The 15445-nt window shown below is 40.4% G+C and overlaps 1 protein-coding gene across 1 annotated transcript in view; it reads left to right on the plus strand.

Annotated features, from left to right (window-relative positions):
- LOC123659198 (obscurin-like) overlaps positions 1–13904 on the plus strand; it is a 29444-nt gene extending 15540 nt beyond the window's left edge. The window contains exons 3-7 of the mRNA XM_045594450.1: positions 7449–7582; positions 9724–9976; positions 10165–10373; positions 10891–11071; positions 13633–13904. Of these exons, the coding sequence (XP_045450406.1) occupies positions 7449–7582; positions 9724–9976; positions 10165–10373; positions 10891–11071; positions 13633–13748 (893 nt within the window). The 3' untranslated portion in view covers positions 13749–13904. The remainder of the gene's footprint in view (positions 1–7448; positions 7583–9723; positions 9977–10164; positions 10374–10890; positions 11072–13632) is intronic.
- Positions 13905–15445: the final 1541 nt, after the last annotated feature.

Raw genomic sequence — 15445 nt, forward strand, 5'->3', positions numbered from 1 at the left:
AATTAGGACGAGCGAATCGTTTACGGACCTCGCACGAAACGCATTTAATCCTACAACATCACGACCAATGAAAACAAATAGTAACTGACATGACTACTTTCCCGCTAAATTAATTTCGATTACAAAGCTCACATTAGTTACTTTACCTACTTGGACGAGTAGAAGTTAAATGAATGGAAATAAATTTTTGGGAGATCTCTAGTATTGAGACGGTTGGGATGAGGATTGTGAATGAGTGTTGTGGCGAGAAAGGAACAGGAACAGGAATCATGCGTGCCGACTGAGGTGATGAGTGATGATTATCGATATTGAAAAGAAGCGAGACTGTAGGGAAACTAACTAACGAGTACTAGGAAAACTAAATTAAGTAATTTATCTTTGGAAAAATAGACTGAGATTTTAATTACCAACTAGATGTAATAATATCGCTGACTGTTCTGTTTGGTGGATTATTCAAGCCAAATTAAGAGTGAAAAATGCAAATTGTATCGGCAAAGTACAGCGGCGACCCGGTGCCGGTCCGGTGGCGGCCACCGGCAGCCCAGTGGCGCCGCGCGACCGCGTCGGATAAACACGTTTAATTGAGCGCTTTCATCTCCCGGTTGAGCAACAACAGCTTCCGCGATACTCACCGCTGCGCATGTTGTTTATGATTACGTTTCGAGTAACTGCGCTATATATTAGCTCTTTAATCTCTTTTATTCGATGTCAATTTGTTACATTTGGTTGCTGAAATTATTGTATGTATATATGAGGCTCCCCTCTTTATACTCCACAATATAAAATAGAGCGCAGTAACATTATTAAAGGTCATAAATTATAGTCTCTATTGAACGCTTAGTGACGCGGACGCGGCTCCTGTTAATTTGCTGAGCGGTGTTTACTCTGTTTAAAGCGCTAATAAGCGCGAACTTGTCGATTTGCATGACAATACTGTTTAATGTCTGTTGACTACCGCCGTACAGTGTGCATTGTGCAAGTGCGCGCCACACACAGCGCGGACCAGCGGTGGTCCTCATTGTTTCGTGGGCCCCTATGTGACGCATTTTTAATACCCCTAATACGAAAAAAGTATTATGTTGATCATAATATTTTCAAAGGGCTATTGGGAGTAAGATTTCGTTAGCTGATTTAGTTACAAAGAGTGAAGAGTTCTGAAGCTTTAGGTTTAATCGTTTTACGAGCAATGTATTTGAATAAATCCGCTTACCTTGAGATGTCTTCAGTGATATGAAGCTACACTGGTTCTTCGTTCTCGATAGAAATCCATTCGGAAATAGCGGCACGTGGTGTTTTCCTCCGGATATACCCTGAGAGCTAGAGATAGCGGCGCGTGGGCAGTTGGCAATATTTGTGTGTCAGGCTACGTATAAATATCGCGAAGCTGCGATGAAGTGTTGAAATGTTAATAATGCGAGGCCGGTCGTTCCCACCCGCCCGCACACACTCGCGCCCGCGTTCGCGTCCGCTCCCGCGCTGCCGACCGCAAGCTCGTCAATAAAATTGCTATAATTATGAAGCTCAACAGCTTTGTACTGAAGATTGCATGAGGACATAATAAGGGTAGGGTTGAGAAAGCCTGAATTTGATTAATAAAATGTTGAGGGTGAAGACCAATGAGGATCAAGACCAAGAAGGTTGTTACCATTCACTTGATGGTAGGTTTGACCGATTTAAATACAGTTTTCTGCAACGGACGCCAATAAAACAGAAAGACGGCATCGTAAACTATGCAAAACAGCTTGAAGAAATATCACACAATGCTTAGACCACACGAGTATAGATAAAAATAAAACTGCTAAAATTTGGTCGACCGAGAGCGGCAGATGGTAATCACTCCGGATGTTCTTCAGATTGAAAAAGGATTTAATTAATTAATCGCTTCCAATCACAACCTCACATCGTCACATTTTATATAATTTCTATTTGTGTTTCATCATCGCATCGGATGATTGCATCTTATCTTAACGAACTAGCACATTGCGATACGCGTGCATACGTGATACGCGTGTTAAATGATTAGCGGATATATTCAATGAATTAGGTAGGTATATTTTGGTCTCATACATCTATATATTGTATTTTTAGCCAATTTCGAAAAAAAGAGGAGATTCTGAATTCGACTGTAGTTTTTTTAAAGTGTCATAACTTTTCACAGTATACCGATTTTGATGATGATTCTTTTGAAAGCTGGTGCTTGTTCTGTGGTTCCATTCAAATTTAATCGAGATCTGACGAATAGTTTTATGCAATAGTATTAAATTGATTTTTTTCGTCAGCCTATATTTATTGTATCATTTTATTACTTTTCACTACTTCAATTTGAAGTCGCTTTTTTACCCGACTGTCAAGAAGGTTTATTTTTTGATAACAAATTTAAAGTAATGTTATGAATTAGCAGCTGACCTCTGTCGCTAATTGAACAAATTATGACACATTGTTGTAATTGCTATAAGAAAGAACCCCTAGCGGAGCGCAGTCCATACTTCCTGTATTATCGTTTGTCACGCCATCTCTCCGACACCGCGACACGCCCGACTCGCCCGCCTTGTTCGCGCTGCGCTCGTTCTTATTCACCTCGCACTTGTCATTTGAGTTGAAATAAATAATATAGGAACATAGTAGGCACTAGTGAGCATAGGAAAATCTTATTTCATTCCAATGAAGGTGGGGGAGTAAGTATATAAACAAACTTTATACTTTACACTTTACTATTTAATTGATTCATATGTAAATAGTTTAGATAAAAATTGACAAAAATTGAAGTTACTTACTACTACTAAAATGCTTAAAGGGATCAACGCGCCATCTTTGTAATTTTCCCTGAACGTTGCTAAATTTATTCGCTTCTAGCTCTCGTTCCCAAGACCATAGTGTTCAAAGCCTCGTCAGTAGGTGTAGCTCGTAGCCGAATGTCTCAAACTGAAAACTTCAGTCGTGGAAGCTTCTTCACGAATGATTGTAGTACTATTACGTATTATAATTCATTAGAAAAAATCATATAGTACCCAGTTGTGGCTGAGTTCAACTAACTTTAATAATTTATAAAAACATTTTTGGTTAAATTTCAATATTTACCGCAAGTAAAAAGCTCATTTCAACACAGTACAGTACAAGTATCAAAAGAAGTCAAGTAAATGCGCGTTATTAGAGATAAAAAAAAACTAAATTTGTAAGTTTTTACAATTTTAAAGTTTGCCCAATTAATATTTGCCAGAAGTAAGCTCCTGGGGGGATTGGGGACTGGGTCGGCAACGCGCTTGCGATGCTTCTGGTGTTGCAGGCGTCTATAAGCTACGGTAATCGCTTACCATCAGGTGAGCCGTACGCTTGGTTTGCCGACCTAGTGACATAAAATAAAAAAGTGAAAACTTAATTGGCTTATGAATTTTCTAGTTTGTAAGAATCATATGTGTAATAACAAGCTGTATGTGTTCTTCATAAATAAAATAAAATAACTCAAAGCACTAATAAGATCTCGGTCAAATTTAAATCATATAACAAGCATCAACTTTCGATTAACAGAAGAATTATCGACATTGTCCACCCAATAAAAAGTTATGACGTATAATTCAACGTATATCGACAATAAAATGTCAAGTAAATACGCATTATTAGCAATAATTCAAGAAGTTCGTGTCAGATCCCAAATAAATTTAAATGGGTGGTCCATGGCACCTTTCGATTTAAAAGAAAAGCAATAAGGTTGGTCCAAGTCAAAGTCAATAGTCCTGAGGATTATTAGGTAACTAAAATTTAAATTAATCTATTTAAATTTTAGTTAGTTGTATAAAGTTATTATTTAATTGCTCGATACAATTGTTATTTATTATTATTGTTTTTAATGTTAATCGGTAATTTAAATATTTCACACTCTCTCAATTATTCAATTTATGTTTTGCTTGGTTTCGAGAGGCGCATCTACGCCTCGTACCTACTTTATCATGCGTTAAATAATCATTGGAAACTGTTTTGGTAATGAATTCCAAATGTGCTAGGTATAAAATTTATTATTTACTGTCTGTTTCCCTAAAACAGAATTAATAACATAAATAAACAAAAACATACAATCGAATTGAGACCCTCCTCATTTTTCGAAGTCGGTTAATGAAGTACGATAGAAAATAACATCGCATATCAAAGACGGCTCGTGTTTACTTCGACTCACAGAACCACTGCGAGTAATGTAAATATTAGGAGCTCGTTGAAATGTTGTTACTGCGCGCTCACAGCGATCGAACGACAATATATGCTAAACAATTATTTTGAACTTTTGTTTTCGATGAGTTAATACAAATGTTAATGTTTTTTTTTTTGAATTTTCATATTTATCACTTTTTGCATTCATATTATAAATATGACACTTATTGGTGATTTTTTAACCGACTTCCAAAAAAGGAGGAGGTTCTCAATTCGACTGTATTTTTTTTTTTTTTATGTATGTTACATCAGAACTTTTGACTGGGTAGACCGATTTCGACAAATTTTGTTTTAATCGAAAGGTGGTGTGTGCCATTTGGTCCCATTTAAATTTATTTGAGATCTAACAACTACTTTTCGAGTTATATCTAATAATGCGTTTTTACTTGACGCTTTTTTCGTCGACCTACGTTGTATTATACCGCATAACTTTCTACTGGATGTACCGATTTTGATAATTCTTTTTTTATTGGAAAGGAGATATCCCTAGTTTGATACCGTGATAAGGAAACCAGGATCTGATGATGAAATCCCAGAGAAATCGAGGGAAACTCTCGAAAATCCGTAATAACTTTTTACTGGGTGTACCGATTTTGATAATTTTTTATTTAATCGAAAGCTGATGTTTATCATGTGGTCACATATAAATTTTATCGAGATCTGATAACCACTTTTTGAGTAATCTTTGATAACGCGTAGTTGCTTGACTATTTTTTCGTCGATCTACGTTGTATTACTTGTCGATGTAATTGAAGTCGGTTGTTTTTTTCGTTTGCGAGCAAACACAATTATTTACTGATAAATTTCAACTAAAAAATATTAAGTATAAGTGTTAGTTTAATTGTTCCGAAAATAGGAGGAGGTTCTTAATTCGACTGTATTTTTTATGTTTGTTATTTCGGTCGAATCATGTGGTCCCATTTAAATTTAATCGAGACCTAACAAGTACTGTGTGGCTACGGTTGTACTGTGTGGCTACGGTACTAAAGAATATGGCCACCCCCTCTCTTCCCGTGGGTGTCGTAAGAGGCGACTGAGGGATAACACGGTTCCGCTACCAGCTTGGAACTTAAAAAGCCGACCGGTGGCTGGATAACCATCCAACTGCTGGCTTTGAAATACACAGGCCGTAGACGGGCAGCAGCGTCTTCGGTGCGACAAAGCCAGCCCTGCGGTCACTAACCCGCCTGCCCAGCGTGGTGACTATGGGCAACACACATGAGTTCACGCATTTTTGGCGCGAACTTGTGGAGGCCTACGTCCAGCAGTGGACTATATAGGCTGTAATAATGACAAGTACTGATCGAGTTATAAGTAAGAATTTAAATTAAGATTGAGCCTAATTATGCGTATTTATTTGACTATTTTTACGTGTATCTACGTTGTATTACTGGTCCATGAAATGGAAATCGGTTATTTTTGACTAGCAAGTAAACACAATTATTTTAATTAAGTGATTAATGAAACCGACGACCGGAAAAATAAAAACATAGGCAACAGTTATGAACATAGAACTTAAATGTTTTATTTAAAAGCTTGATATTGTTATATTTGTTTAACCATTTTTAATTACTCAGAGCTTCGCAAGCTTCATGAATTCATTAACACAGTCTGTTCGTACTCGGCGAGTGGTTGCCGCCGCAGACACGAGGCGCTTCTTGCTCGTGCCGCTCGCGCTGTCATGTGGAGTACATTTATGACCTCGATAACATTACAAATTATTCCTGGAAAAAGGAGCGTCAACATGTCATTCTCTCATATTTTGTATCTTATTGAAGATAAAGGTTCAAGTGTATATTCAAATGGTTATCATTTTAAATGGTAAGCACTCGCTCATTCGCTAGCTATTATAGTTTGGAATCTTAAAAGAAAACTGGAAAAATGTTGTTTAAAAAATATATAATATACACTTACACCGACTATATAACACCAGCGAAAATTTATTAAAACAATCCTAATCATGTGCTAGAGGTAATATGATCATTAGAAAATTAATTTTAAATTTTTGTAGAAGTATTTTGTAATATATATGGAATTAGTCAATAGCCGGAGATAATATGTCAAGTGAATATATTTATAATGTTGAAAACTCAACAATGTCCAAAGTATTTCTGAAGTTCAACAATGACAAAAGCACTGTTCCCTCATAGTACAAACCAACTTAGTTTTTTTTTTTTTAAATATATAGACTAGCGCTTGACTGCGATCTCACCTGATGGCAAGTGAAGATGCAGCCTAAGGTGGTGCGCGCTTGTCTAAAAGATGCCTATTCACTCTTGATTTAAAGATACCCAAGTTATAGTTCGTTGGAAAAACGGAAGCCGGAAGGGTATTCCAAATTTTTGCGGTGCGTATTAGGAACGAGGAAGCAAATCGCTTAGTGCGAGATCGTGGGATTTCAACCACATAGCGGTGCAGATTCATGCGATGCCTTGCGGTTCGGTGGTAGAAAGGTGATGGTGGAACCAAATTGTATAGTTCTAGAGCACACTCTCCGAAATATAACCTGTAAAATACCGACAAACAGGCAACCTTACGCCGATGTTCGAGACTTTGAAGTCTAGAGCGAACCAGCTAGAGTTTAGTAACTCCGACCAACTCAGTGGACTATGACAACAATCGAAAACTGGATGATAAAAAAAAATCTCTGAAATACACGGGCTCAATTGGCATAACAGTATAACATAATATTTATTAAATATTGGTTAGAGATGTTGTTGTCATATTCACCAGATAGCGACACGTTAGTCATAGTACGGAATATATCCGCCAATCTGCAGTAGAGCAGTGTGGTGGATTAATTTCAGATCCGATAGGAGAAAGCTCGCGAACAGAAGGCGCCACGGTCGCTTAGACCGAATATAAAATCATCATATCAAAAAGTTTCGATCTAACGGGTACATCGTTACATAGTTTAATTGGCTAGAGCACTGACTCGGTCAGTCGGAGATGCAGGTTCGATCCCCGCTGGAATGGTCGATTTATGATATGATATTTAAAAAAAATGTTTAGCTTCTGACTGTTGCACTAGCGGAAGCGGGTTCGATCCCCACACATTGCATACATTTGTGTTTTCCATACAGGTGTTTTTGGACCCACGATAGAGGAGAAAATCCTAGTTGTCGCCGTTGAGTGTGAGGCGTTTATTTATTATTTATTAGTATGCTTACTATTGACACGAGTATGTAATATTAGAACAAATGTTACTCCTATAATGTAATTAACAATCTGTGTGTGTCTGTGTCTAGGTCCTCGCGGTGCTCCCGTGTCCGCGGTCCCCGTTGGGCCGGAGTTCGAGGCCGGCCAGCAGACCACGGTGCTGGCGCGTGTGGGCGAGACCGCTGCTCTGCGCTGCCGCGTGCTCCGCCTCGCTGACAGAGCGGTAATTGCTATCCTTGATTTACTCCCTAATTGATTGTGCCAAAAGATTTTCCTAATATTAGTTGGAGTAGTATATGGTCTACTGTTTCGGTAAATTTATTTAGTTAGACCGACAGACCGTGTGATTAATCAGAAGAACCTTATTGTAAAACTCATTGTGATTTGCTACATACGATACATTCGGATTGTCATCGATTAACATGGTCATTTTATTAGACCTTTTATGATATTAACAATGTAGTTATATATTTTAAAAACGTTTGCATCGTATCGCGTCTCGAGCTTCGTCGTGTTGTTCTTGAGTAAACAGTGTCAGCCTTATAAATCTGCCAAAAACTTTTCAAACCAAGGCAATCTACATCGTCTATGATGGTGTAATAGAATAGTTTGAGAGTGAATCATGATCGAACTAGAACTACTCGACTCGGAATATTTTTGCTGTAAATGTTTAGTGGTTTGCTATCAGTCGCATGCCGCAGCTATCTGAGCTATCTGAGAATAGAGCATGATCTGTGTCCGCGGGCGAGCGATTGCCGGTCGCGCGGCGCGGGCTCGCTCGGAGCCGCAACTCGCACTAATAATACTCAATGCCAATGTCAAGCGCTCCACGTGCATCGGATGTCCGTTCGTTTGTTTGCAAGTTTCCGCTGTTTGATTCATCGGCACCACCCCTATTAAATTTACTCCAGTCCACTCTTATGTATTGACCGATTTATGTTTAGATTCGAAGATGTATTAGATATTTTACTAGTAGCATGTGCTGTGTGGCTACGGCACTAAAGAATTTAGCCACCCCCTCTCTTCCCGTGGGTGTCGTAAGAGGCGACTAAGGGATAACAAGGTTCCACAACCATCTTGGAACTTAAGAAGCCGACCGATGGCGGGATAGCCATCCAACTGCTGGCTTTGAAATACACAGGCCGAAGACGGGCAGCAGCGTCTTTGGTGCGACAAAGCCAGTACTGCGGTCACCAACCCGCCTGCCCAGCGTGGTGACTATGGGCAAAACACATGAGTTCACGTTATTTTTGACGTAAACTTCTGGAGGCCTATGTCCAGCAGTGGACTGTATAGGCTGTAATGAAATAATGATGATGTGCATTAAAAGCCATTGGTTAGTTTCCATAAAAATAACGTGACAAAGTTGTGAATTTACAATTCAAAAGAAATGATTTAATAAAATTTAATTTGAATTTGAGTTTGTAGAACTTCAATACTACTCTTTTTAAGTATATTTTTTGTCTTTTGCTGAATTCGTTGTAATTAGAAATTATGGAAATGAAAACTTAGTTGTAACTTAACTTGGTACTAATATGTACTAAACTTTATCTTCCACACTAGTCATGACGAATATATTTGTAACATAAACGTGCTCTGGTTTTATTGCCGCCAATAATATCTAACATCTGAGCGGAAAACAACAGTGACGGAATGAAAATAATGCTCGAATTACTCGCTGGGAACAGAATTTCCGAGGTATGAGTCGTCGAGAGGAAATAGACCGCGGTATAGTGTAGGTCGAAGAGCGGCATGCGAGGCGTGCGAGGCGCGGTGACGTCACGAACAGCCGCGGAAGCGTTTGCGAATCCTTGCGGCGACGTCACGCGCCAAAAGCGACTCGCGATGTCGACCGAACTCCCAGCGAGCGGGTCATCGACTCACGCCCGATATAGCGACACGCGCCGCTTCCCGGAAACGCTGCCAGCGAGGATTTGCGAGGAGTGCCCGGCGCGAGCGGCCGCGACGTGACACTCTCCGAACACGCTGCGACACGAACGACCGATCGCTTCGTTTTTATATTTTTATAGCGCCAGCTTCCTATAAGCTATTTTAATTCAAAACAGAGCATCAAATTTATTTTAGTAGAAGTAATAATAATACACACAAAATACTTTTTACATTAAAATGTTCTCGCGCTCGTAATAGTTTGTAAATTGTGTTTTGTCGGTTCTGATAACGAAACTATTTAGCAGCAAAAGCGGATGGACTAAAACAAGTTGCAATACGAAATACCTAATGGGATAATATATGCAAGCTCTCGTCAAGTATATTGCAGTATTACGTGCAGCGTAATTCCTTTCGACACTTTTCATATGAAATTAAGTTCCAATAATAAATGCTATAAAGAAGGTGTTCGCGCAGGTGTCGTGGGTGCGGTCCAGCGACCTGCAGATCCTGACGCACGCGGGCTCCGTGTTCACGGCGGACGCGCGCGTGTCGGTGTCGCAGGCGCCCGCGGCGGCGCGCGAGGCGCTCACGTCGCGCGACGACGCGGCGGCCGGCGCCGTGCACACGCTGCGCCTGGAGCGCCTGCGCGCCGCGGACGCCGGCCGCTACGAGTGCCAGGTCAACACCGAGCCCAAGATGAGCCTGTTCTTCAACCTCACTGTAGTCCGTACGTATTCAAGCTGATTGTGTATATCACTAGCAGTTCATCTGCGATAGTTTTAGAAAAAAACGTACTAAAATTGTATACAGTCTTGTCTTAATCTGTAATTGGACTATCCAACACAATAGGAACTTTTCATTTCGAATCGACAAGCCAACTGTTTAGCTTTATACTAGAACATTGTTTGACGGCAGCGGAGTCGGCGATGCCGGTGCTGGCGGTGCGCGCGGTGGGCGCGGAGGGCGGGCAGGTGGTGGGCGCGCGCGGCGGCGCGGCGCGGCTGGCGTGCGAGGCGCGCTACGAGCCCGCGCCCGGCGCCGCCGCGCTGGCGCCCGACGCGCTCGCCGCGCTGCCGCCGCTGCGCATCCGCTGGACGCACGACGGGGAGACGCTGGACCCACAGGTCCTTATGAAATCTTTGTAAAAATAAATTAATGAAACCTAACTATTACGTTCTGGAAATTCTGCCTTGTCGAGAAAGGTATATTTTCATAAGAAAGAGAAGATTTGATTACGCTGCTCTGCTTCATGACAGATCCTCATATAATAATTTGTCATACTTGCCCAATATTTCTATATTGCTTCGCAAGCAAGCAAATATTGCATGCAGCGGTAAAAGTCCTGATCTGACCAACTATTATTCCACGATTCCATTCCATATACAACTATCTCGAATGTATTATCAAAATAATAATAGCTTTTAAAAATTTAATTTGTCATTTTATGAGGATTAGATAGTATTTTGAAGCCTATTTTAATAAATTTGTTTTGATTTGATTTAATTGACGGGTTTTATCAGCGGGGTCACGTACAATAGAAATGTCAAAGCCCACCAACGTTAACGTAGCGCTCAGAAGCGTGACCTAGCGGCCAGTAGTGTGACGTAGCAGTCAGCGGTGTAACGCTCGGCGTCGGCACAGAGCGCGCGCGGCGGCATCTCGCTGGACGCGGAGCGCTGGGCGGGCGGCGCGCGCTCGCGCCTGACGCTGGCGGCGCTGGGCGCGCGCGACGCGGGCCGCTACACGTGCGCGGCGGCCGGCCGCAGCGCCACGCTGCTGCTGCGCCTGCGCGCCGACGACGACCAGGACTACGACGTCACGGGTACCTGTCTACCTACTACTGCGTTGCATACCTACTTACAGAGGATTCAAAGGAACCAAATAGCTAAAACTGTAACTTTTTTTTTTTAATTATGTGATATATCCACAGGCTTATTATGCCCGTGCCTTTGTTATTCCATATATTATTATGATTATTTTTTAACATGCATCGGTACTTCACCGCAACTTAGAATCTAGAAGCCTTAATAACTGTAGTCTTAAATTTCAAATTTCTAAAAGTCGACGCGAGTCCACTGACCAAGACTATTCTACATATTGCTTTTTTTATAATCTTATATACTAATTATTTTTATTATATTTACACTTATTTGCTAACTACAATATATGTACACTTATTTTCTAACTACAATATATGTGCACTTATTTGCTTCTTACAATGTACACTTAACCTATGTTATTGTTAGTAGTTAGGTACTTTTTTTTTGTGCTTAGGAATCGTTTTATCCATTTAAATTTCTTTTTTTTTAATTTTTATTAATATATTATATGACTAATCCTATCTTATTAAGTAAATATATAAAGCCTTATCATTACAATTACAAAAAAAAACTGTAACTTTGGAGGAAGGTGCAGTATTTGCAAACTTTCCACCAGGTTCTTCACGACTGAAGAACAGAGTTGTTGAGAGTATTCTAGTAGCGTAAGAAGTTTAAACAGAATTACAAATGTAAATTCATATGTCTATCAGTACCAGTCCACAGTTGACAACAACGACTGCTGGTTTACTTAGCTTGGTTGACGCTTCGTAAGCTAATGCTAATGTTAATCTTAATGATGAGATTAGCACAGTACACGTAGTACGTTTATAACAAGGCTTATAATGTAATTAACATTTACCTACTGATATCTTTTGAAAGTGCACCGCTCGGTTATTTTGTGATCTCGTGAGAGCTCACATTCTGACCTATTGAAGCGTACAAACGACTGAATTTTCCACTGAAATCCTCGCTCATACACGTGTATACATTTGAGCTGCATTGTATTTAATGAGTTCTCGGTTAGCTATTTGGGTCACCTCGAATAATAAAACTGCGAGAGATTTAACCGCGAAGGTCTCTCGTAATAACACATCTATTTCACTAATTTCCTTCATTTGTTCGCCTCTCGAATCTGGCATAGTTTGAGGTACATTATGAAGTAGGTATTTTGAATAGCTGCTCGTAATTTGCCAAATAACTTCGTTGCTAGGGATGTTGTCGACCGCTTAATTGATATGTGGGCTGAGGAAATTTGGCAAATGTTTTAACACATTATAAGCACCGTCCATGTGAACTACGACGACACAAAATTAAAATAGTCGAATAATTAAAAAGTTCACGATAAAATATAGTTCCACGAAGTAAAGAATAACATACAAATATAGGCCATCGTGTCGAAATTACAGAGAACTCCTGGCAAACGTATGGATTTCAAAACAGAACAGTTTACGGTATGCGTTAAAAATTATAGCAATCATACAGTTGCTGACTCGACTCGACGATGTCGAGACTCGACGATGTGTTACTTAATCCAAACGACCTGCTTGCTACGAGGCGCTCGAGTGTGAGCTTACGTGGGATTTAACAAAACTATCACTTAGCTTATGCTCAGACCACTTTCTAGTTCCATTCGGAACATTTTAAACTAATATCTCAAAATTTGCGACGCGTTGGCGCAACGAGTACATTCCTGGCTTGCGTCGCGAGTTCGATTCCCGCAAATGACAATTTTTTAATGGGAAATACAGATGTTGATCGTCGTCTCAGCGTTTGTGCTTGAGTATTGTATATGTTTCCGGATCTCCGACACAGGAGAAAATCCTACTGGGGGCCGTTGAGTGTGAGGCGTTTATTATTTATTATTGTCGCTTAGTGTATGCTCGGGCCACTAGTTCCGTTCGGGACACCTTTGCACTCTCTACATTTCAAGGAACGAATCCTAATCCTAATTTAAGTGAGCTATAATTGTGTGAGTGTGTTTTTGGTTGAGTGCTGTCAGTGATGTCGCTCCAAGCAGGTGATAATGAGGAATCATTGAAAATCAGCGTCTCACCATTGTTTGCAATAATGTGGCAAATGCTGAGTGGCTGCCTGTATTGTTCGTAATATCTTACGCTTCAGCCTGTAATATCCCACTACTGGGCATAGGCCTCTTTCCCCATGTAGGAGAAGGATCAGAGCTTAATCCACCACGCTGCTCCAATGCGGGTTGGCGGATATATTCCCGACTATGAGTAACGATCGCTATCAGGTGTACACGATAACAACTGGGACCGACGGCTTAACGTGCTCATCGAGGCACGGTGGGGAGGCCCACACGGACTGCACAAACATCCAGACCACTGCAAACACCTGTATGGCCAATACAAACGTTTGTCATGTGCGGGGATCGAACGCGCAACCGCCAGCGCAACAGGTACAATCCATGACTGTAACCGTTGCGCCAACGCGGCGTTCGTAATATCTATGAAACCGTATTTGTGTTTTGATCTTTTAATTGTGAACAATAAAATATTTTTCTTTCTTTCTTCTTTCTTTCTAACCCGCCGTCGCCTCGTTCCAGAGGGCGAGGCGGAGGCGATGCAGCGCGACGCGGCCGCGGCGCGCGCGAGCCCGGCCGCCCGCGCGCGCGCGCCCGCCGCCTGGCTGCTGGCGCTCGCGCCGCTCTTCCTCACGTGACGTCGCGCTGCTGTCGCTTCTGCCGGAACTGCCAACGTGACGTCACTTGAAAAGCTGTGCTGCGCAACTGCGTACGTCACACGGTCACGTGCACTGCGCTGCGCACTATCTCTGTACATAGCCTATTTATAGAATGTAAATAAATGTCGGATAGTACGCTGGTTGTTTCTCTTCATAAATTACTACGATGTTTAGGTCGCCGCTTGCGATTATTGGCGCGGCGCTGGCACGAGCGCCGGTTTTACCGAACGAATTAGAACGGTCGTGTTGTGTCCCGATCTCAATATGTAGCAGCGCCTCTTTTATTTATATTTATAACGTATATTTTTGTGACATTTACAACTATATTATAATGTTTGAAATGTTAGTATATATACATGTAGCAGTTTTGATAACATCTAAATTCATAAGCGAGTATTTTAGTGTTAGTTACGTTCGATAAAACCGAGTCCCTCGTGAAAATAGCGACATAAAGTTGTGAAGTTCGCTAGTTTACTGCTAATAGCGCGGTGTTCTCGGCACGTATAAAGTATTTAGTTAAAGAAAGTTAGAAACTAATTCAATAATTTAGTTTGTTTAAATTGGATAGATAAAAGTTATAAATCATTCCGATAACATCACCAATATTTCATACCTCAATGTAGCTCAGTGTAAGCTTTCCATATACATTTAATCTTTTTAATGTGATAATATTATTTCGTTATCATTACAACAATACATAAATACTGTGATTATTAGTTATCAATTTCGAGCATCGCTACAGAATGGACATCCGGCAGCCTTGACACTAAATGCGAAACGTATGCTTCTCAAAAAATTCCCTTGTCTCATATATCTAACTGGTGGATAAGAGTTATCCGTCGATGCGTGTCCGAGGTATGTGAGCGCGCCAGTAATAGCGCTCCTGAAACAGCTCGCTATTACGAGCTCCCACGCACACACACGCACAGGCGCTTACGTTCTCACCGGATTTTATTGTAAGCCACTCGTTAATAGTTTGATTTATTACTAATTAATTGAAGATTTATCTGTGAGCATGAAATGTGACGCGACGGAATCGAGTTAAGATACTCTTGTTTCGAGGGAACCGTATCTGTTATTCTAGGACGCGGAAGTAGTAACACCCGAACGCTGTCGTGCTGGTCGCAAATACGCTCTTTATAAATACTGCTCTTAATATACGCACGACAAGCCGTGCGTCTAAATATAAATTGTGATATATGTGCGATCTTAAATCGTTTTAATGCTTCTGCAATATTTATTGTTGTCATTTTACTTATAGTTTTAAATAGGTATAAATACAATTATTGAAAATTTAAAAACAGTTACTTTTAGCGGCGTCGCTGCACCATCCTCTGGATGTTACGCTCACGGACGAAAGCGTCTTCTTGTTCTGTTACCCTTCTTAACCCTTTCCAGACTTCGGAGATTCAGATTTCAGAGGAAAACAGTAACATGATTTATTTTATTTGATTTTTTATTTTATTTGGAAAACATACAATTATTACAACATAAATCAAGTTTTCACAGAAAATTATAACACTTGACAATCCATTATAAAAACAAAAACTAAACATAAAGTAAACACAGTAATTAAACAATTAAAACAATTGTTCCCTAAATAATAATTCATGTAAACTATTCTTATATCTACTAATTTTCATGGTAAATATATCTAAACTCTCACAATGCTTATT

Source organism: Melitaea cinxia, chromosome 13 (assembly GCF_905220565.1).
Source record: "Melitaea cinxia chromosome 13, ilMelCinx1.1, whole genome shotgun sequence".
In the NCBI taxonomy this organism is placed as follows: domain Eukaryota; kingdom Metazoa; phylum Arthropoda; class Insecta; order Lepidoptera; family Nymphalidae; genus Melitaea; species Melitaea cinxia.